This window comes from Molossus molossus, unplaced genomic scaffold (assembly GCF_014108415.1).
Source record: "Molossus molossus isolate mMolMol1 unplaced genomic scaffold, mMolMol1.p scaffold_m16_p_11, whole genome shotgun sequence".
NCBI classification, from domain to species: domain Eukaryota; kingdom Metazoa; phylum Chordata; class Mammalia; order Chiroptera; family Molossidae; genus Molossus; species Molossus molossus.
In genome coordinates this window covers 67,684,623-67,708,750 of record NW_023425346.1, presented here as the reverse complement: position 1 = coordinate 67,708,750, position 24,128 = coordinate 67,684,623, and the positions used below count along the sequence as shown (strand labels likewise).

Genomic DNA, 24,128 nt, shown 5'->3' with positions numbered 1-24,128 from the left:
GGGTCTCACAGGAAAGGGTTTCTTTCTCTCCCACCCCAAAATTATATAAATATTCTCTCCATTTTTAGAAGAGTGGCTTTCTTAAACAACTTTATATTATCTTGGAAATTTCTTCTCAGGCTTTTGTACTCTCTAGGAGGCAATCTTTTTCTTTTACTAAATTGAGTTTTAGTGTTAAATATAAATTAATTATTTCTATCTTTTATATTTACAGCCCATTAACTTCTGTTTAGAAACTGTGTTGGTAGAGCAATGTCATTTTGGGATTATCTTTGCAAATATTTAATTGGATGGATAAGATTTCATTTTTTTCAAATTGAACCTTCTCTTTCTAATTTAGATTGGCAAGTTTGACTGTTCCTCTGCACCAGACATCTGTAGCAATCTCTATGTCTTTCAGCCATGTCTAGCAGTATTTAAAGGACAAGGAACCAAAGAATATGAAATTCATCATGGTAAGAAGGGAAAAAATGATAAAAATTTAACCTCATTTTCAGATAGTACAGGCATACCTTGGAGATATTACAGGTTTGGTTCCAGACCATCACAATAAAGCAAGTCGAGATTTTTTTGCTGGTGGAGGGTCTTGCCTTCGTTTTGTAAAAAACATAGCTGTAGTGTGCAATAAAGCAAAGCACAATAAAACAAGGTATAACTAATTTTTAATTTTACTTTTTACCTCATATTATATGGACATATAAAATTTTGCCCTCATTTAGTAGTAAATGTGTTTCTTATGGGCAAAGACATTTTTAACTATATATAGCTATTTTATACTCTTTACTCTTGATCAGTGTTTTAGCAAGAACTGTGGTGACAGGTTAGGCCAGGGAGGAATTTAAAGTTCTTGTTGACAAGCAGCACCTACAGTGTTCTTCCCAGTTTGCCAAAGGCAGCATCTCAGCCATTGTGAGTAATTTTCAGTCATTCTTTCACATTTTTCCTCCACTGGACTACCAAGCATCTCCATTAACTGTTTTGTTATCTTTCTTGAATTTGTAATCACATTTCTACATTTCAGCTTGTTTGGAACTGCAGCTCTGCATTCATGTAAGCAAAGGTCCAATCCTGGAGTTTGGGATACATTGTAGTCCCTGTCTTGAAAAGATGAAATGTAGCAAAAAACAAGCAAACTACTAACTATTGCACAGTTGAGTATATAACAGATATTGATGTTGTACCTGTTATGTGACAAGCCCTGTATTAGGTGTTAGGAATGCAAAGTTGGAAGACACGGACTTTGTTCTCAAGAAGCTTCAAATATTTTCTAGTGCAGGTGAGAGGAAGGAGATGTATAAGCAAATATGTAAAACAGTGTAATGGCCATTATGTGTAAATCAATAAAACCAAATAAAGAGACTTGAACAGTATAGGTCAGGAGGTGATGTTTGAATGCTCAGTTTCCCAAAGCAAATACAGAATAAGAAGTGAGTTCCTTTAGGCCACAGAAACTGTGTGAACAAAGGCTTTCTTGGCAAGGTAATCCTAGTAGTAACAACTGTTTATTCTGTACTTCTTCAGGGCAAACGTTTTTCTAAAGGCTTTGTATCTTTGCATAATCTTACATTTCAATTTTTATCTTCACAACAATCCAGAAAACTGAAACTCAGTAAGGCTAAGTAACTTGTTAGCCCATGACAACAACCAGTAACTGGTCAAGTAGATTTTGTATTCAAATATGTCTGACTCCAAAGCCTACGCTTACAGCTCACTAAATGCTGCTTCCTTATCATGCTAGAAATGACCCAGTTTTAGTAATGGAGTTCTATTCTTTTTCAACTCTGAAATGTTTCTTGGATTCCACTCATCTCTGTGCTTGCTGCCTTATTTCAGGTCCAATACAGCTGTCCATCTCGTAGCCTTCTTCTTTACAACTGGTTATTTGTGTTATTTGCGTCTATTGCCCTGGAATATCTAGAACATCTCACTTTTCTGCCCTGACTGCTGATTTCTTTTAAAATGAAGCTTCCTTAGCATAGGAGCAATGACACTATCTGTCTTGCTCACCACTTTCTCCAGCACCTAGAATGGTGCCTGGTGTTTAGCAACAGTTCAGTATAACATTGTTAAGTTAACAGAATACATTCACACTCTGCCTCTGCTGGCCTTTTCACTTCATCTGTGCCCTTCCAAATAATCATAGCTCCAGCTACTTGTGGGTCCTTTTACTCCTCTGTGCCTTCATACAAACTTTTTCTTCCTCCTGCATTGTAATCATTCCCTCCTGCCCCTCAAAATACAGGGATGGGCAAAAGTAAGTTTACACTTGTGAGTACACAAAACACAGTTTATTCTTCTATTATTATTTGTTAATTATTGTATTTTCTATAAGAATAACTGTGATACTTTTGCCCACTCCTGTATTTATCAAACTCCAAATCACCCTTTAAAACAGCCTAAAGCATCCCCAAGTACTTTCTTTTGTGTGCTGTCACTAATTTTATAGCATAATTTGTATTACTTCTTTGCATTTAAATAGGTATTGAGCACCTGCATGTGCCAGTTACTATACAAGGGAGAGGGAAAATGTGAACTGTACTTATAATCTCTACTTTAAAGAACATATGGGCCCAGCCGGTGTGGCTCAATGGTTGACCATCAACCCATGCACTAAGAGGTCGCCAGTTGGATTCCCAGTCAGGGCAATGCCCGGTTGTGGGCCCAGCTCCCATCGGGGCATGCGGGAGGCGGCCCGTCGATGTTCTCTCTCATCGATGTTTTGTTTTTTTGACTGTTAAGTGAATAAGTCAGAGGGCACATGGTAAAATGGAGTATGTGCTGTTTGAGAAAGCTATTATTTGCCAAGCCAAGAAATAGATTAAGCAAGGAGACAACATGATTAGGTTAATGGGTTTTTTTGTAGTAGCAATGTAGAAAATAGATTAAGAAAGACCAGGTTGGTTATTGCAATAGGCCAAACTGAATTTAGGCAGAAGCCTAAATTGGGACTGAAGATGGCAAGAGATAGGATAGATGGTGTTATGATACAAGGGCAAAGAAAGAAGGCAACACTCACTCTTGGAAATTTTATTTAGGCACCTAGTGGTAGATGCTTATGCCATTACCAAGGTAGGGAAAGTGAGAAGAAGCAAGTTTGGGGAGAAAATAACATCAATTTGGACATAGTATTGTGTTTGAAATGTTTATATGACATCCAGATTAATTTTTCCACTACCTTGTTGGTAATACAGGTTTTTGAATTCACAATAGAAGTCTAGGTTGAAGAAACAGATTTAGGAGTTAGGCCATAGTAATAGCTCAGGTAAGCGTAACGAACTCAAAGAACACTGCAAGGATGTTAAAATTCTGCCTCTGAGGATGAATAAACATTTTCAAAGAGGTCTTGACGTTTTAACTGGGTCCTCCCAGAAACAGAAGAGTAAAGGAAAGGGTACTCCTGGCAGATAAACCTATGTATATGTAGTTTACAGAACATGAAAACCTCACTGAAATCAATTTGTTCGTAAGTTTATCTCCCTTTCTTTAATAGTTTAAGTATAAAAACTTTGAAGTGCTTTGAAGTAAAAGGCAAAATGTGGATTTTAACTTTTCTCTCACTCAATTTCAAAGGAAAGAAGATTCTATATGACATACTTGCCTTTGCCAAAGAAAGTGTTCATTCTCATGTTACCACACTTGGACCTCAAAATTTTCCTGCCAATGACAAAGAACCATGGCTTGTTGATTTTTTTGCCCCTGTAAGTTATTTTTATCTGTAAAATTCAATACTGTCAGATTTTCTCTTCTTACAGCAAAAAAGACATTTTCTAGATAACCATAAACCATGGGTATAGTTTTGGCTACTACCACATAGTGCATCTAAAAGAGCACTGATGTACTTCCCTCTAAGGCAGTGGTTCTCAACCTTCCTAATGCCGCGACTCTTTAATACAGTTCCTCATGTTGTGCTGACCCCCAACCATAAAATTATTTTTGTTGCTACTTCGTGACTGTATTTTGCTACTGTTATGTCTTAGGCGACCCTTGTTTAAGGATCGTTCGACCCCCAAAGGGGTCACGACCCATAGGTTGAGAACCGCTGCTAGGCTAAGGGTTAAGTATGTACAAGCATAAGTTGTGCAGCTAAGTGTGGTTTGTCTTACTTAGCATATTGCTTGTTGCAAAAATGTGTGGTTTTTGTGTTCATTTTATGTGGCTTAGTGCTTATGAATATTTTTTCTTTTGTAGTGGTGTCCACCATGTCGAGCTTTATTGCCAGAATTACGAAAAGCATCAAAGCATCTTTATGGTCAGCTTAAGTTTGGTACACTAGATTGTACAGTTCATGAGGGACTCTGTAACATGGTAAGGCAAAGTATTTAAAATGTATTCTAGTTAATATTAAAATAACTTTTTCAAATGTACTTCTACATTTAGAATAGTGACGTTTAAATAAATAATTTTAATAAAATGATGGATTAAAACATGGAAAATATATGTGGTTAAATATAGATATGGTCTTATTAAACTCAGGAAACTAGTTGACTTGATAAAATATATGTTTTGTTTTGTTTTGTTTTTAATTAAGATCTTTATATTTTTTAACTAAATATTACCTTTTGGCAGCCTAAAGCTTTATTCTTTCGCTTTCCTTATAATAGTATAGCTAATAGGAGGAAATTAAAACGATAAATGAGATATGAGGTTAATTAATAATTCACTCTTTGTTTCCAAGAAGTACTAGAAATTCTATACCTCATGATGAAGGTATACAGTGCACCCTATAAAATATTCTTGGGAAAAAAATCAAACATAAATCAAGTCTTCGGCCTTATCAGTGTATAGAAGAATATGTTAAGTGACAACATGGGCATGCAATTTGCAAATTCTAGCATGTAGAGGACTTTATAGGACAAACACCCAGTTTATAGGACAATTTTATTAAAAGAGGAAGAAGATTAAAGACATATAAGACATACCATTCAAATGCAAGTTTAGGCCTCATGTGAATGCAATTTAAACCAACTGCAAAAATAAAGAGCAAATTGGGAAAAATTGAACACTGACAGAATATCTAATAATTTTCAGGAATTGTTCCTTTTTAGGTATGAAAATGATAGTGTGCTTATATTTGGGAGAAAGTCTTTATATTTTTAATATACTGAGATACTTATGAATGAAGTGATCGATTATCTGGAATGTGCTTTAAAATAATCTTGGGGTAGGAGTAGAGTGGAAGGAGGTACAAATAAATTAAGAGTAGCCATGAGTGAATTATTGTTATAGCCATGAGAGTACATGAGACTATTGTTCTCTGATTTTGTATGCATTTTAAATGAGAATTCATAAAAACTAAAATGTTTTAAAAAGATAAATGAAGTAAATATAGGATGAAATGTTTATGGCATCTGAGGTGGTTCAAGATGGTATAGGTACACACAGTATCGCCTCCTCCCACAACCACATCAAAATTACAGCAAAACTACAACACAGCCATCTTTCAGAACCACCTGAAATAGAGCTGAGTGGAAGTCCTACAACTACGAAATTAAAGAAGCTGCCACATGGAGACTGGTAGGAGGGGTGGAGGCACAGACGGGCTGGTCCCACACCCATGTGTGGTGGATAAAAATCAGGAGAGACCTCCGCTGGGAAGGCCCTCCCTGAGGAGTGAGGGGTCTCCGTCCCACGCCAGGCACCCAGCTCAGGGTTCCAGTGCCAGGAAGAGAAGTCCCCATAACTTCTGGTTATAAGACCAGTGGGAACTGAGGCAGAGGGAGGCTGCAGCTGCTGGAGCCCCAGCAGTTCCTCTTAAAGGGCCTGCGCACAGACTAACTCAGACCCACTCCCTCTGAGCTCCGAGGGGAGGCAGCTTGAGGGGCATCAGAGAACAGGGAAGAACTGAGCTCTTTGGCCTCCGGACGAGGGCTGGAGGGGCAGCTTTCTCCTGGACAGACGTGCTGGTGGAGGCCATTGTTCCTTTGTTGAGCCCTTCCCCCACAGGGCAGACAGATAGCCACCATATCTGGGGCTCCAGCAACCTGGCTCACACCGTTGGCCCCACCCTGGTGATTCCCTGAGGCCCTGCCCCACCCAAGCTGTTTCCAAAGGCTTTACCATAGGATTGGCCTGTCTTGGATCCTGCTTCAGAGTTTCCTAAAATCTCTCAGGCAGCATCTGGGACCTGAGCCCACCAGTGCACCTGGCACCATCAGACCAGTGGATGCCCTGTGTCAACACAGACCAGTGCACAGTAGTGGAGCTGTCAAGATGCCGGTTGTGGAAACTGCAAATGGCTGGGAGCCCAGCACCATCCCCCATAGTATCAGCCTGATCAGAGTTGAGATATACCCCAGCAACAGAGGCTGGGGAGCAGACATCCATCCCCAGGCAACAAAAGCACAGACCACCAGCAGAGAACCATCCCCAAAAACTACAGCAAAGGCTGAGCAGGAGCTAAACCCCACTGGGCAGCAGCCCTCCTCAGCCACCAGCGGCGGGACCTAGGGCTCCATCGGGGCCTATACAACACAGCTGCCCACAAGAGTGTTGGGAAGCCGGAGACCCATAGGGGCCTGTGTGACCCAGCAGCCCACAAGAGCAGTGGGAAGCCTGGGATCCAGAGGGACCTGTGCCATCCAGCGGCCCACAAGAGCTGTAGGAAGCCTGGGATCCAGAGGGACCTGTGTGACCCAGCGGCCCACAAGAGCGGTACAGAGCCAGGGCTCTGGACAGACCTGTGTGAACCAGTGGCCCACAAGAGTGGTGTGGAGCCAGGCCTCGAGAGGGGCCAGTCTCAGTGAGCCCCATACCTGTCATTAAGTGGCCCCAGGCCTGGCACTAGAAGCAACTAACCTTGATTCACAACTTGGTTTTTCCTGGGCACCTTTAAGCCCAGCACAAGAAGCAACCATCTGCAGTTCATTTTGTAGCTTATGCTGGGTGGCCCTGGATAGAGTACAGGCAGTGGCTGACCTTACCCCAGAGCCAGCACACCTGGTGGACAGCTTCAGACCACATCGAAACACCACCACCCAACCACCTCCGCAAGTGACACACTCAATGAGCAGACTTAGTGAGTACCAGAACCCTGCTGAAGTAAGTCTTGCTCTGTGTGGTGGGCCCCTACACAGCTGATCCTCCAAGGTAGTGGCTAGTGGGCACAGCCAGTCTTTGCAGCTGATCAGCCTGAGTAAACCCCTCCCATTGATGTGCCAACAGCAATCAATACTCAATTACAAGAGAAGGGTGTACAGTCCACATGAGGGGTGTACTGTGAGGACCTAGCTGGGGTGATCAGGGAGACTGTGCCACTGGATCCTACAGGACACCTACAACAGTAGGTCACCCTACGAAGCCTAGGAGGCATAGCAACTCTGCCTAATACATAGAAACAATCACAGGGAAGCAGCCAAAATGAGGAGACAAAGAAACATGTCCCAAATGAAAGAAAAGAACAGAACTCCAGGAAAAGAACTAAACAAAATGGAGATAAGCAATCTAACAGATGCAGAGTTCAGAACACAGATTATAAGGTTGCTCAGGGAACTTGGTGAGACATCCAAGGGACTTAGTGAGACCTTCAAGGAACTTAAGGAGACCTCCGAGGAACTTAGAACATCAACAACATAAAAAAGGGCCAGTCAGAAATTAAGGATGCACTAAATGAAATAAAGAATAATTTACAGGGAATCAATAGTAGAGTAGGTAAAGCCAAGAAGGAAACCATCGATTTGGAATATAAGGAAGCAGAAAACACCTAACCACAACAGTAAAAAGAAAAAAGAATCCAAAAAAATGAGGATAGTGTAAGGAGCCTCTGGGACAACTTGAAGCGTGCCAACATTTGCATCATAGGAGTGCCTGAAGAAGAGAGAGAGCAAGAAATTGAAAAACTATTTGAAATAATGACAGAAAACTTCCCTAATTTGATGAAGGAAACAGACATACAAGTCCAGGAAGCACAGAGAGTCCCAAACAAGTTGAACCCAAAGACGTCCACACCAAGACACATATCATCTTCAAAATGCCAAAGGTTAAACACAAAGAGAGAATCTTAAAAGCAGCTAGAGAAAAGCAGTTTGTTACCTACAAAGGAGCTCCCATAAGACTGTCAGCTGATTTCCCAAAAGAAACTTTGCAGGCCAGAAAGGAGTGGCAAGAGATATCCAAGGTGATGAAAAGCAATGACCTACAACCAAGATTACTCTGTCCTACAAAGCTATCATTTACAATCGATGGCCATATCAAGAGTTTCCCAGACAAGAGAAAGCTAAAGGAATTCATTACCACAAAACCAGTATTATATGAAATGTTGAAGGGTCTTCTTGAAGGCAAAGAAGAACAAAAATATGAACAATAAAATGGCAATTAATACATATCTATCAATAATTGAATCTACAAACAAAATGAGCAAGCAGAACAGAAACAGACTCACAGGTACAGAGAACTTTTTGTTGCTTGCCAGATGGGTGAGGGCTGAGGGGATGGGTGAAAAAGATGAAGGAATTAAGAAGTACAAATTGGTTGTTAGACTAATGAACCTCAAAAGGAAAGGGGGAGGGAGGGTGGGATGAGATAAACCAAAGAACTTGTATGCATATATGTAAGCATAACCAATGGACACCAACAATAGTGTGGGGAAGGCATGAGGGGGCGGGAATGGGGAGGAGGGGTCAATGCGGAAAAAAGGGAGAAACATCTGTAATACATTCAACAATAAAGATGAATTTTTAAAAAATGTTAATGGCATCTGTGTGAGGAATAATTTCTCACTCCACACACAAAAATAAACTAAATGTAAAAATCAGTGAATATGAATGAATTTGACTACATTAAATGTTATAAGTATTGCCAAATAGACACTGAAAACTTAAGAGAACAGGCTAAGGATGTTTTTGCAGCACGTATAACTGACAGAGCTTTAGTGTCCAGAATATTTAAAGACTATAAGTCAATTTTTTTTTAAAAGAAAAAAGATTTATAGACATTTTGCGAAAGAGGAAATCCAATAAATGTGAAAAATGTTTGAGTAAAGCTAGTTATCAAGAAAGTACAGATTGCAAGAATAGTCCTATACCCTCGCATCTATCAAAAATTTAGAAATCTCACAATAGCACATGCATGGATAAATAATCTAGTCACACAGTGGAATACTATCAGACATTTAAAACTAGATCTATCTTTACCAGCATGGGTAAATCTCAAAAATACAATGGAAAAAAAGCAGGTTGCAGGATAGTATAAAGAATATGATAAAAATTACAGAAAACTTAAATGCTTACACACTACAGGTTGCTTCTACTGTCAGGAAGGGAAGGAAATGAGAACAAGAAAGAACTTCAACAATCTGCCAGTGTGGCAAAAAAAGTTAATCAATCTTAAGTATAGGGGAGGGATATGTGGGTATTAGTCAGATTATTCTTTTTCATTTTGTTTGAACTCTCTTTAAAATAAATTTAAAATTAAATAAATAAGGCCTTTGGTTTTATGTCTTGTGTGTGACTGGAAAAGATGCTAAGCAAAGATACAAAATTAATTAGACACAATAATTATCTTAATTTGAATTCCTTTAGTTTTTTACCTTTTTTTTTTTTTAATCCTCACCCGAAGATATTTTTTCATTGATTTTCAGATATAGTGGGAGGGAAGGAGGAAGAGAGAGAGAGAAACACAAGTATGAGAGAAACACATCAACTGGTTGCCTCGCACATGACCCCAACTAGGGCTGGGGACTGAACCACAACTGTGGTTCATGCCCTTGACCAGAATCGAACCTGCAACTCTGGTCCACATGCTGACATTCTAATCACTGAGCCAAACTAGGCAGGGCTAGTTATTTTACTTTTTATCTTAACTATTATATAGGTTATAGGTAATTGAGTGAAATGTGAGGGTTTAAAACTAAGGTATCAGTTCACCTGGAACACATCAGGATTCACTACTCACTCTTGGTGGATCTTGACTAAGTCACTTAGCCTCACAAAACCTCAGTTTCCCATCTATCAAGTTGATTTAGTAATTTTAGCTGCTGAAAAGAATTGTTGTGAGGAACAGATTAGAAACTAGATGCTTAAGTGCTGAAAAGGTACTGGACACACAGTGAGCACTTGTTACATATTAGGTTTAATTGTTTTGTTATAATGTAATGAGTTGTTCTAATGTGCACTCATTTTACAAGTTTGATAAATGTTTACATTGTTTTTCCTAAAATTATTTTTGAATCCTAGTCAAAGATTTCAATTTGCCAGTAAGTGCTTGTCAACTTTAAAGATGCAAGGTTTAGCTACAACAAATCCACAAATCTCTTTATAACGTTTAAAAGAATAAATAAAAATTTCAGGTTTAAAGAAATGCTTCCTGAGCTAGTGTTCATGTTAATTCTGAGGAGGAAGTTGTAGTGTTTTGTACCAGAAAAGCTATCTTGAATATAAAGAGTAAAAAATGACCACATTCTTAGGGTGTGATTCATCATTCTTTAACCTAAAGTATGGTTGTGTCTACATTCATTATTAATGTATTTCTTTATTCTTGCTATTTTCTTGGTTTTCTTCTCCTTCTAGACAAATTGGAATATCTGTTATGGTTTCAAAAAAAAGATTTAAGCTAGAGATTAGTCTACTCTTTACAGCCTCATGCATCTTAAGGGACCAAGCTCATAATTACCCATGCCCACTTCTGTTTCATGCTTATGGATTTTATGTCTAATGGACTAACTGTAACTAAGGGTTAGGTATTATCACTACAACTGTGAATTCATTTTCTTTGCAGAATTTGTGCAGGCTAAAATTTTTCAGTCACCAGCAATTTAGCAATGGGTTTTTTAAATCTTATTGTTACTTAAATAAAGGCAAGCTGATTATAAATTTGAAACAAATAAGTTAAATGTATAATGTTTAATTTGTCTTCTCATTCTTAACAGTATAACATTCAGGCTTATCCAACAACAGTGGTGTTCAACCAGTCCAGTGTTCATGAATATGAAGGACATCACTCTGCCGAACAGATCTTGGAGTTCATAGAGGTATTTTAAATTAATTTAATTCTATAGTGTTATAAATTATAGAGGCGACATGTTATTTTAAGTTCGTGGCTATAAATCCTTCTGTGTATGTGTACACATTGTATAAATATTTAATTATGCTTAGTAATAGGATTTATTCTTCTCATGCCAAAACATTTTCTGACAAGAAAACGAATTTCTTAAATTATTCTACTGTCTTACTTTTATTATATACTTACATAAATCTGTGTATTGTTTATTACCTAGCTCAGTGCCTTGTTCTTAGTGGGCACAACTATTGAATGCATGAAATTATACTTTCACATAAAGCTTTTCCACCCCCTCTTCATGTTTTCTCAGATAGAACCACCACAGCTTACTTTCAGGTCCCATATAGATGAGATAGGACTAAGCTCAGTATTACCCGGGAAATGTGAGGGTGGTAAGGTCAGTCTAACCCACCCCGATGGAGGGCCTCTCTCAGGCCTGGGCAGCTATGCCGTGCCTGTGTTAGTAGCACAGAAGTGCCCTGTATCTTTAGTATCTCCTTTTTCCCACTGATAGTCTTGATTGACTGAATAGTTAACAGGGACTTCCTAAGAATGACAAATTTTAGCTTATTATTTATGTAGTGAACATTTTACTCTCTGTCTTAGTCTTCTCTCCTTCCTCCTCCAAAATAAGTGTTTGGTTTTGTGTTGTTGTAGTTTTGATTATTTCCCCCAGTGAAGCTAACGTCTTTGTTAATATTACCCAGTCCTGATAGACTGAAGCTTTGTTAAAACAGCATTAGGAGCAAGTGATCTGTAGAGAGGTTGTGCAGTATCTCCAGTCAGAATGTCAGGAAAATAGATTAGTCGGCTTTCCATTATTAATTAAAGGACTATTTCCTAACCAATTGTTGGTTCCAGAACAGAACTACATGGCTTATGTAGACATCTGGGCAGCTCTTGGAAATCTTGCCTCATCTACTCATAATCTTAAGTAAAGTTGCCTGTTTATCTTAGTGATACATAGAAATAGGAAAATATACCTTGATGTAAGAAGACTGATAGAATCCAAACTTAATAAATAAATTAGGAATTATTTCTTTCTTGTTAAAATAATTTACTATAGATTCTCTTTAAAGTATATTTACGTATTTTTTTTATTATTCAAAAATAAATTTTTCTACTTAATAGATACTGACAATTTCCAAGAATATATGAACAACTCTTTTCTTATATCTGTTATAATGTAAGCTGTGTTGTCTTTAGGATCTTATGAATCCTTCAGTGATTTCCCTGTCACCCACCACTTTCAATGAACTAGTTAAACAAAGAAAACATGATGAAGTCTGGATGGTTGATTTCTATTCTCCATGGTGTCATCCATGTCAAGTTTTAATGCCGGAATGGAAAAGGATGGCCCGGGTATGGTAAAATAGTTTATTTTAAATCTTAACATTTACTAAGAATGTGTATTTAATAGAATTATTTTCAAACTGCCATGAGTAAACCCACCTCTAGATAATAACTTAATAATAATTCTGATCATACTACTTAGATTTCAACTCAGTTTCTGCCTGGCATGTGAATGGGATAGAATAATTTACTCTTGTTTGTGTCACTCCGCACATAACTGATCAAACTTCTGCCAAAGTCAGCCCAAAGATCTCCTTCATTTTCTAATAAAATTATTTACTTTTATAATTTTTAGAGCTCAAACATACATTTTTTCAAAATATTGTAGGACTTAAAAGTAAAAAAAAAAAAATAGCTTTGATCTACAACACATTTGGATTTTTTAAATTTCATACAAATAGACATAGTGTTCTATAAATCATGAAAAATAAGAATTTATTTAAATGCTGGGATGGGAAATTCAGCAACTATTTTATATTTATTTTTAAGATAAAAATGAACAAACCTAAGAGTTACAGTGATTTCTGTTATCTTAACATTCAAGATAATACAATTCTGTGTTTTTTCATTAAAAAAAAATTTTTTTTCCCCAGGAATGTTTTAGCTTTTATTTTAAATAAAATGTTCTCTTTTTTTTTTTGGTTTTTGGTTTATTCATTTTTTTTTTTATTATTAATTAATTCATTTTTGTTATAGATGTTTCTCCTTTTTCCCTCACTGATTCCCCCCATCCTCTCCCTCCCCACACTGTACCCAGCTTTGTTGTTCATTTCCACTGTTCATGCACACATGCATATAAGTTCTGTGGTCTATCTCTCCCCCACCACCCCCTCTTCTGGGGATTGTCAGTCTGTAACCCACTTCCATGTCTCTGGGACTACCCCATTTCTCAGACTGTTATGTTCATTATATTCCACAAGTAAGTGAGATCATATGATACTTGTCTTTCTCTGTTTGGCTTGTTTTACTTAGGATAATACTTTCCAGGTCTCAAAGGATAAGAGATTTTTCTTACAGCTGCATAGTACTCCATTGTGTATATATACCACTGCTTTTTTTATCCATGCGTCTACTGATGGACATTTGGGCTGTTTCCAGATCTTAGCTATTGTAAATAGTGCTGCTACAAACATGGGGGTACATATATTCTTTCTCATTGGTGTTTCAGGCTTCTTAGGGTATATTCCTAGAAGTGGGATCACTGGGTCAAATGGAAGTTCAATTTTTAATTTTTTGAGGTAACACTATATTGTTTTCCATAGTGGCTGCACCAATCTGCATTCCCACCAGCAGTGTACTAGAGTCCCCTTTTCTCCACACCCTCGCTAGCACTTGTTGTTTGATGATTTGTTGATGGCGGCCATTCTGACAGGTGTGAGGTGATACCTCCTTGTTGTTTTAATTTGCATCTCTCTGATGATTAGTGATGTTGAGCATTTCTTCATATGTCTCTTAGCCATTTGTATGTCCTGTTTGGAGAGGTGTCTATTTAGTGCCTCTGCCCATTTTTTAATTGGGTTCTTTGTCTTCCTTTTGTTGAGTTGTATGAGCACTCTCTATATATTGGAAATTAACCCCTTATCTGATATATCATTGGCAATTATGCCCTCCCATAGAGTGGGTTGCCTTTCCATTTTGATGACTGTATCTTTTGTTGTGCAGAAGCTTTTGCGTTTGATGTAGTCCCATGTGTTCATTTTCTCCTTTGTTTCTGTTGTCTTAGGTGATGTATCAGTGAAAATTCTGCTGCGTATGATGTCTGAAATTTTGTTGCCTAGATTTTCTTCTAGGATTTTTATGGATTCATGAGTCACATTTAAGTCTTTATCCATTTTGAGATTATTCTTGTGTAGGGTGTAAGTTGATGGTCTAGTTTCATTTTTTTGCATGTAGCTGTCCATTTATTAAAGAGGCTGTCTTTACTCCACTGTATGCTCTCGCCACCTTTGTCAAATATTAATTGGGCATATTGCCTTGGGTCCATTTCTGGGTTCTCTGTTGTGTTCCACTGGTCTGTATGCCTGTTCTTGTGCCAGTACCAGGCTGTTTTGATTATAGTGGCTTTGTAGTATAACCTGAAATCTGGTAATGTGATCCCTCCTACTTTGTTCTTCTTTTTCAAGATTGCTGTGACTATTCAAGGTCATTTTTGGTTCCATATATACTTTTGAAGTATTTGTTCTAGTTCTGTGAAGTATGTCATTAGTATTTTGATGGGGATTGCATTGAATCTATAGATTGCTTTAGGTAGTATGGACATTTTAATGATGTTAATTCTTTCAATCCATGAACAAGGCATGTGCTTCCACTTTTTTATATCTTCCTCTATTTCTTTTTTCAGTGACCTGTAGTTTTCTGCAAATAGGTCCTTTATTTCTTTGGTTAAGTGTATTCCTAGGTATCTTAATTTTTTTGCCGCAATGGTAAATGGGATTGTTTTCTTAGTTTCTCTTTCTGTGAGTTCATCATTGGTGTATAAGAATGCCATTGATTTCTTGACGTTAATTTTGTATCCTGCTACTTTGCCAAATTCATTTATTAAGTCTAGTAAATTTTGTAAATGGAATCTTTGGGGTTTTCTACGTATAATATCATGTCATCTGCGAATAATGACAGTTTCACTTCCTCCTTTCCAATTTGGATCCCTTTTATTTATTTATTTATTTCTGTCTGATGGCTGTGGCTAAGACTTCCAGTACTATGTTAAATAAGAGTGGTGAAAGTGGGCATCCTTGTGTTCCTGTTCTTAAGGGAAATGCTTTAAATTTTTGCCCATTGAGTATGATGTTGGCTGCAGGTCTTCCATATATGGCCTTTGTTATGTCTAAATATCCCTGTATTCCCACATTGCTGAGCGTTTTTATCAGAAATGGATGCTGGATTTTGTCTAATGCTTTTTCGGCATCTATTGATATGATCATGTGGTGTTTATTCTTCATTTTATTTATGTGATGTATCACATTTATTGATTTGCAAATTTGTACCAGCCTTGCATCCCTGGGATGAATCCCCATTAAAATTTTTTTAATTCAGGTATGAGTCAATATGCTACCCACAGCATACTGACTCATACCTGAATTAAAATGTCTCCATTTGAAAAATAACTCTGAGATCCATTGCCAAGACCTTCATTAGTTTTTGGTTTTTAACACTTTGCGTTTTAGATATATTTTTCTATGTGTTGGGTGAATGAAATCCATTGTTTAGTATGCAATAATTGTAGTAAGTTCTTAACTACAAAATTAGATCTCCAGTTCATTACTATAAATGATCTACTTATGTTTAAGTCCTTACTCATTTTTATTTGATGAAAATCACTGATAAATTAATAATCGTCTCATAGTGACAGTTTCTCTATTGCAAATATATATAAAGTTTAATGGAGGTAATTTTATTCTAATCACTCTGATATATTTGTCTCCTCTTTTTCCTTCTTTTATAGACATTAACTGGACTGATCAATGTGGGCAGCATAGACTGCCAACAGCATCATTCCTTCTGTGCCGAAGAAAATGTTCGAAGATACCCTGAGATAAGATTTTATCCCCCAAAGTCAAATAAAGCTTATCAGTTTCAGTAAGTATTATCTAAAATTTGAAGGCATTTATTATAATCATTTACTTCTATAGTTAAAATGTAAAAGTTATCCTAACTATAAATAAACATTGACCCAATAAATATTTTTAGGGAGTTCACCATGTTTACGATAGTGTGCTAATGAGAACTTCAAAAGATGAAAAGAGAATTGATAGTTCCACCGTTCATGAAGCCAATAGTCTAGTACAGAAGAAATAGGGAGAGAAAAATGTAACATTTAAGTCCTTGTGTAGTTTCATACAGCACACTAGACCTTTTGCTCACGTTATTTCCACTAGCCCTCCCACACAGCCTGAGAAACAAGTGATTACTCTTCCTACATTATTATAGATAAGGCAACTGATTCAGAGACCTTAGATTAACTTCGATAATAACTGCTAAGGTTGGAAGTTGGGTTTTGAACCCAGGACTGTCTCAGTGCCCAAGTTTCCACAACACCACATGGTTTTTCAGGAGGAAACTGGAAAAAGCAAGGCAGAATATAATGAGTATTATTTAAAAAGTAAAAATGAACCATGGATTTCAAAGGAGGAAAGGATCACACTATGAAAAAATCGTGAAATACTGCATTTGTGAGGTGGCCTTTCATGTAGCTCTTAAAAGTGGATAGGAATTTTATAGTAATAACTGGAGTAAAAGGTTCAGAAACTAAAGCCTTGGACATTTTGAGTTTTGTTATTCCCATGGGTCTATAGATGTCCAGCAAGCAGGTAAACATTCAGGTCTGTCTGGAGCACAAAAAGACATTAAGACTAGTGAAAATATATTTGGGAAGCCATATGGGTAGTGTTTGTAGCTAGGTATACCTGGGAAGAGAGATGCTAGTCATTTATTTATCTTTTAAATTGCTGCAATGAGATTATTTACTGAACATATCCAATAATGAAAAATACTATTTACAACTTACTTATTTTTTCAGGACTTACAATGGTTGGAATAGGGATGCCTATTCCCTAAGAATCTGGGGTCTAGGGTAAGTAATTAAAATATATATCAGTGTGTAAAATGGATTTAATACTATTTTTCTTCTTCTTATGTCTGTAATTAAATTTCCTGTGAGTTGTTTAAAATTTTAGCATTTTAAAGCACTTAGCAAAGAATTACTACACTGTCATTATTTTGAAGCCATTTTTAATTTTAAAAGTTTTGCAGCATTATATTTTAGAAAGTTTGCTTTGGTTTTATATAATGAAACATAATTTTGATTTCTTGCTACAGATTTTTGCCTCAGGCATCCATAGATCTGACACCTCAGACCTTCAATGAAAAAGTTTTACAAGAGAAAAATCATTGGGTGGTTGACTTCTATGCTCCTTGGTGTGGACCTTGCCAAAATTTTGCTCCAGAGTTTGAGCTCTTGGCTAGGGTAGGGCTTGTCTACCTACTTAAATAAGTTGTAGTCACATGCATGTTTTAATAATTAGCTAAAGCATTTTAAATATAATTTTTATTTTTTTCTTCAAAGTTTTCTCTGAATTTTAAAAACTATTTTGTTAGTATAACTGACTATAATCTTTGCAATAGATTGCATTCTCTATTTAAAATTTTTAGCTAACACCTCTCTGCCTTGGATGGCATTATCATCTACCTAACCTTAACAGCCAAAAGCCTCACTTCTTCTGCTTGTTCCCTATTCTCATCCCCTGCAATTAAGGAAGGAATCTTTTTTGGATTGAATGTGTATATGCTAAAGAGAGGAAGAGATCTGACAGAGAAGAGACTGGAGAGTGTAGCTACAGTAGTTAGCCTTCCACAAGAGGAGTGCTACCTCAGCACCTGAGACCAGAGAAGGGTGGGGAGAAGACAGAATCTGAGATGTTTGTACTGTGATGGACAAGCTGTGGGTACCAAGAAGTTAAGATAGTTTAGGGTAAAGCTTCTCAGTTTTCTTAATAAGACAAAGGAGAGTTTATTTCCTATTGGAGATGTGATGCTAGACTAATAGGAATGTAAAGAACCAGTAAGAATTTGGAAGCAATCTTATATGAATGGAAAGGATTAAAACTTAAGTTTTTTAAATAACAAATCCTTAGGTTTATAAAGATTTGAAATTTTTAGTATCATATTGCTTTGTGGTGGCCAAAATACTTTATGCCAGAGAATGGTAAACCATATATATTTTTTTTCTAGATGATTAAAGGAAAAGTGAAAGCTGGAAAAGTAGACTGTCAAGCTTATGCTCAAATATGCCAGAAAGCTGGTATCAGAGCCTATCCAACTGTTAAATTTTATCCCTACGAAAGAGCAAAGGTACGTACAGGTTTTCCCTCTGTTTCCGTCCTTTAGCAGGCCAGGCTCATAAGACTTTTTAGTCTGAGTAATGCTTTTTTCTAGTTTCTTCTCCCTTTGTCATTATTTTATTGCATATTACTGAAACAAAGTCCTTTTTATATATACATTAAGTGATTTTAAAAGATTTTTTTTGTCTCACAATTAATATGATCTCCATTGCCTTAAAATTTGTATACTCATGAATAGGAAAACTACTCAAGAGACATACCAAATACTAATATTAGTTTTCTATGGGTGATAGAATTCAAGGTAATTATTTACTTTCTGTGAAGTTTTATATCTCCTATTTCTGTAGAATTAACATATGTTATCTTTATAGTTATTTTTCTAGGAAAAGATAGTATATTATTATAATGTTTTTGAAGTAGCCTTAGCACCTGTGCATTTATCTTGGGGAATATTTATTAATGAATGGTTTAGACTACAAGGTAAAAGTAAGGGTCCTTTGGTTCAGTAATAATTCCTTTTTTGGGTCAGTGACAGTTTTTTTTTTCTCAACAAGAAAGCAGATTCATCTATTAATGAGTCAAAATTCAGGTGATAATTTCTAATACAAAAGCATATGTCAGGCCCTGGCCGGGTAGCTCGGTTGGTTAGAATGCCATCCTGATGTGCCAGAGTTATGAGTTCAGTCCTCAGTCAGGGCACCTGCAAGAATCAACCAGTGAATGCGTAAATAAGTGGAACAACAAATCGATGCTTCTCTCTCTCTCCCTCTCCCTCTCTCTTTCTCTCCCTCCGTCCCTCCCTCTTCCCCTCTTCTCTCTAAAAAAATTAGTAAAAATTTTTTTAAAAGTATATGTCTGTCTCCAGTATAATTGCTAACAAAGTACTCATGACCTTTGCTGTCTTCCCAAGTAAAAGAATGACATTTTTGACAATGGAACTGTGATAAAATAAATATTTGCTTTGTATTATATTCATGTTTTCTGATAAAACATGAAGTAATTTCAAAAATTTTAATATATACTTTTTGAAAAAGATTATCAGATTAAGATCTTATGCTACTTATTGGTAATTATAATACATTTTGAAATAGAGCTAATTATAATACATTTTGAAATAGAGCTAAATAAAGAAATTGAATGGTGAATTTCAGAAATCGAATTGTCAGACATCTAGATTTTTCATTGATGGATTTTGATTAGTCCAAGAGGCTAATTCTGTCTTAAGAACAGCATAGAGTAAGTATAACTTGAAGGAAAAGGAGCTTATACCTGAACCCGAATCTTCATTCCTTTGGAATCACTAGCTCTACTTCCCAAATCTCAGAGCAGCTGAGAAATGGGTGGCATCATGTGAAATGATGGTGGGGAAATAATAAAAGGAGCAGTTACAGAAATGATCAGGAGAGGGAGCTCTTTGAAAGACCTTACCATATGTCTAGAGGAGTCCCAAGGACAGATTAGGACCCAGAATATCCCTGTCCAAACTGAAAGATGGGTGTGGTATCTAGAAGTCCAGGCTTGATGAGGAGGCCAAATAACGATAGGAATAAACAGAAACACAAACCCAGGTGGGCAGTTATACAAAGAAATAAAATCCTAATGTACAGATGTGGGGCACTCTCCAGAAGGAAAGAGACAGGTGGCTCCAGATCCCACACGAGCAGAGTTGGGTATACTGCTATCTCCTCCCCTGTTTTCCAGCCACCTTCCCGCTGTGAGCAGAGAGAACCAGGGATAGGCATTGCTTTCCATTGTTGCAGTTAGTCATGGTTGTGTCTGTGCCAGAGACTACATTAGATTAGAACGATTTCGGTCTCTGGACATATCTTTCCTTACCCAATTTAGATGGAATTGAGGCATTAGGAATTAGCAATGCATTTTTCCCAAGGAATTAATTACATATTCTCATAACAGTATCATTAGTATTTATTTCAGGTAGATAATGGGTTAACTATGCTTTATAGCATTATTTCCTTGAAGAAATTTGAGTTTCAAACACTTGAAACTCTAAGGACTATTTTAATCAAGTTTCTTAGATTGAAATGTCATGTTTTGATTAGATGCTTAAAAGATTATAAGAAGTGTTTTTAATTTTAGAGAAATATTTGGGGAGAGCAGATAGATTCAAGAGATGCAAAAGAGATTGCTACCTTAATATATGAAAAATTGGAAAATCTCCAAAAACATGGAACAAGAAATAAGGTAAGGACTGAGTCTAGAGCTGACTTTGGCAAACGTGTTTCGAAGTTGTTATTCCTGTACTTTATACGTGTCAATAAACAGTAATGTGAAGCTTCAAGAAAATAGTCAGTAGTTGGAAATTTCTTCTTTGGAAAATATGAGAATCAGAATGTAGCCTCTAAATGCTAAAATGCTTAGAAATTTGGACAAGTAAAACCATTTAACAAGAATTAATGACTACGGCCATAAATTATTTAAATTTTGTTCAGATATAAAGAAAGCATTGACTTGTTAGGAATAAATATACTGGAGCCTTATGACATGTTTGGATAGCAGATGCTCTTTTGTTCTCGGTATAGTCAGGATGTGTTGAACTCATGTTCATCTTGGCTTCTCCTTGAATTTTTAACCTATCAAGCAATCGCAACCTTTTTTGTGCTATTCTTTCAAAAGGCTGTTTTGTTTTCTTCTTTAAATCATTGTCATTCTACGACAGGCTTAGACCAAAGAGTCCATGAATGCTAGAGGGCTTTCTGAACAGGATTCCTTACACTCACATACGAGGTTTCTCGGATTCTTGTCCTGAAGGTGAGGGGACAGAAGAACGGCACAGAGACCTCTGGCTCCGTGGAATCACGGGAACGACAGGCCCTAATACAGAAAGCCGTGCAGCCTGCTTCGAAAATTACATTTTATTCCAATTTAAAAGATAGGAAAGAGATAGTTGTGAATTTTTATTTTCTTGGTTTCAGTAAACAAAAATGTTTTTCTGATAGTTTGTTTAGCTGTGTTTTCTTAAATGTCTTATTTTTTAAATTGTGACTTTTATATCAAGTTAAGCATTTGAAATAGAAAATACTGTTACTCATAAATCAGAATATAACTGAAATTAAGTTAAAGAGCACATTAAAATCTGACTTTGAATGTGTAATGTGTAAAACTACAATTGGTGATATCTACCATGGGAAGGTAAGAACATGATGATACCCTTTTCTCTCACATTATAGGTAGGCAAGGTACATTTTTTTATGTGGTGGACCCATTACATAAGAATACAGAGTAATTATTTGGTTAGACTATATTATTTTACCTTGTTTTTACTATTATAAACTCATGCTGCTTTTCTCTTTCAATTACTTTTATATTATTATTGAAGGATGAACTTTAATGATATTGAAGATGAAGAAAAAGTTGAAAAGAAATTCTGACAGATGACATCAGAAGACATCCTTTTAGACTTACTACATTCGTGGAGGGAATAAAAATGTCATATTGGACTTGTAATTGCACTGTCTAAATTCTATACAACATTGGTATGCATGAAGGGTCTGCAAGTTTCTTTTTTTTGTTTTATTAATCCTCATTTGAGAATATTTTTCCATTGTGCAAGCTTTTTCTATAAAGGACCCGGTCATAAATATTTTAGGCTTTGTAGGCCATATGCAGTTCTTTGTCACATAAGCTATTTTGTTTACAACCCTTTGAAAAATGTAAAACCATCCACAAATGGGCCACAAACCATGTTCAGTCCACGGGCCCAGATTGCTGACTACTAGAAACGACGTTTGCGCTGGTTGGCTTGACCGTGAGCCTGCTCTGCTAGTGTATCCCTTCATGTCTGAGTGGTGCAGACTGAACTTGACCACAGAGTGTTGGGGCTCACCTAAAGAGAGAACTTGGTTTTCAATCACCTGTTCTAAAAATTCTCTGAAATTGATTCTCTAATCATATTTCACTTTAAAAATACAATGTGACAAAATAAACAGATACCCTATTTTCACGATGTATTATAGTGAAGAGATTCTTCATTCTTTCCTTACTTAAAGGTTGAAGAATTTATTTTAATTTTTCACAATTGAGAAACAATTTTATAACAGTAAGTAAACAAATTCTATAGATTTCTACAGCCTCCAGAAATACCTGAGAAAAAATATGTATGGCAATTAGCAGTGTGCTGTGGAATATCCCAAATATATCACATATTTAGAGTTCTATATTTTAAAGACATGTGTTAATTTATTTTCTAAATATTTTTTATAAAAGTTTTCCCTGTGATAGCGATTAACTTTTGAAGCATTTTTCTACTGTTTATGTTTTTGCCTTCTGGACTCTGGATGTATGTCCTCTATTTACATTGCCTGTTTTCCTCTCTTGTTTATTCTCTTCCTTATTCAAACAGGAAAAATAACTTTGCAGTTTTGTTTCACTATAATGATAATGTGGTCATTCCAGTTACTAATTTACTGTTGGAGACTGCCATGTTCAGATAAATATTGGCACAATAATAAGTTATTTTTGTAAGAAAATTAAGTATATAAATCTGAGGATTAGATATATTAGTTTCTCAGTTCAGATTCAGCCCAAAAATTGTTTCCTTGCATTTTAAGAAAACATTGTTAATTATAATTCAGGGTGCATGGGATGATAAAAATCCCAATTGAGCAAAAGAGCTCAGTGAATTTTTTAAAATCTTCAGTTTTCCCAGAAACCTATTAGGATTATTCTTTATTATATTGGAAGAGTTTTGTTTATATTTTAATATCATTTTATCTTTTTCTCCAATATTTCCTCAAATATTTTAGAGCTCCAATTTATAGAAAAAGTAATCCTTTTTTTTCAAGTGTGATCCTATTCTTTATAGTCTCTCCAATATTGTTTTGTGTATTTTGACTCCTGTCTTAGATTTCATTTTACACATGTAGGCACATACAGATCAATTACCACTTTCAGCCTTAACACCGCCTTTTTGGATTATGATCAGTAGTGGCAAGTGCCTTTCATTTATTACGTTTTAAAAGCCTAGAAAATGCTTTAAATTGGCTTGTTTCTATAAGAATCCCAAAATGAAATACCTAAAGAAGTCCTGGTAAATATTTGCTGAGTTACTGTACCAGTTACGTGGATGCCAGTGTGCTGGACACAGGAGAGCACAGACAGCATGAGGGCATGGGCCGCACCTCCCGCGTGGTGGAGTTCACAGTTCTGACTGAGTCCGTGAACAGGTGTAAGGTGCCTACATACCACTCCATGTAAGTACAGCTCCCAATTTAATTGGAAAACGTCTTAAGCAGTAAATAGTAAATATTATATATTCTGTAACTTGGCCTAAGTATATACCTGTGGAATAGGCTCTGACGCCAACACTACCTGGCAGAGATGTCAAGTAATATATATCATATTAGAAGTATATATCAGGAGGCTATTTTCTGCTGTCATATCAGTGTCATTGGGTATTTCAAACAGCTGACAGAATGAAAGGTTTTAGTGGCTACATCACCACAGCGGAGCACCTCTAAAGAGCCATTTCTCTCAGCAACACCATTTTTGTGTGCAGTTGGCCTCGGGTTCAACACCATTTCTAGTAGACAAGAGTGCGTGCATTCTGTCAGGCAGCTAGATTTGAAAACGAGATATATTTAAATATGTGACGATGTGAAATTATTTGGAATTTCTGTTTGGGGTATTAATGATGCTTGCCTAACTCATTTTCCCAATTTTTAACATCTTTCATATCTTTTTTACTTAAAGTGTGTGATTAAGATAAGGGAAAAATAAAATGAAAGAATCGTTGTATAATGACTTTTTCTTGGAAAAGTTCTCTTTAAATTGGTTTTTTGTTTCCTGACAGTATTCAAAGGAGAAATTCTCTTTGAAGTAGATTCATCAGAAAAGAATTACTACATTGTTTCCTGTGGGGCACATTTACGAAGCTACCTAGTGTATGAGAACGTTTTTAATGAGGAAGTCATGTTTTTAGACCATTTT

General features: G+C 36.4%; 1 protein-coding gene across 2 annotated transcripts in view; it reads left to right on the top strand.

Annotated features, from left to right (window-relative positions):
- DNAJC10 (DnaJ heat shock protein family (Hsp40) member C10) overlaps nucleotides 1-23,904 on the top strand; it is a 44,066-nt gene extending 20,162 nt beyond the window's left edge. For both annotated transcript variants that reach the window (XM_036254616.1, XM_036254617.1), the window contains exons 13-23: nucleotides 341-455; nucleotides 3,571-3,698; nucleotides 4,189-4,305; nucleotides 10,862-10,963; nucleotides 12,199-12,354; nucleotides 15,788-15,921; nucleotides 16,862-16,915; nucleotides 17,161-17,308; nucleotides 18,073-18,192; nucleotides 20,280-20,384; nucleotides 21,520-23,904. In XM_036254616.1, coding sequence (XP_036110509.1) covers nucleotides 341-455; nucleotides 3,571-3,698; nucleotides 4,189-4,305; nucleotides 10,862-10,963; nucleotides 12,199-12,354; nucleotides 15,788-15,921; nucleotides 16,862-16,915; nucleotides 17,161-17,308; nucleotides 18,073-18,192; nucleotides 20,280-20,384; nucleotides 21,520-21,531 — 1,191 coding nt within the window. In that variant the 3' untranslated portion in view covers nucleotides 21,532-23,904. The remainder of the gene's footprint in view (nucleotides 1-340; nucleotides 456-3,570; nucleotides 3,699-4,188; nucleotides 4,306-10,861; nucleotides 10,964-12,198; nucleotides 12,355-15,787; nucleotides 15,922-16,861; nucleotides 16,916-17,160; nucleotides 17,309-18,072; nucleotides 18,193-20,279; nucleotides 20,385-21,519) is intronic.
- The last annotated feature ends 224 nt before the right edge of the window (nucleotides 23,905-24,128 follow it).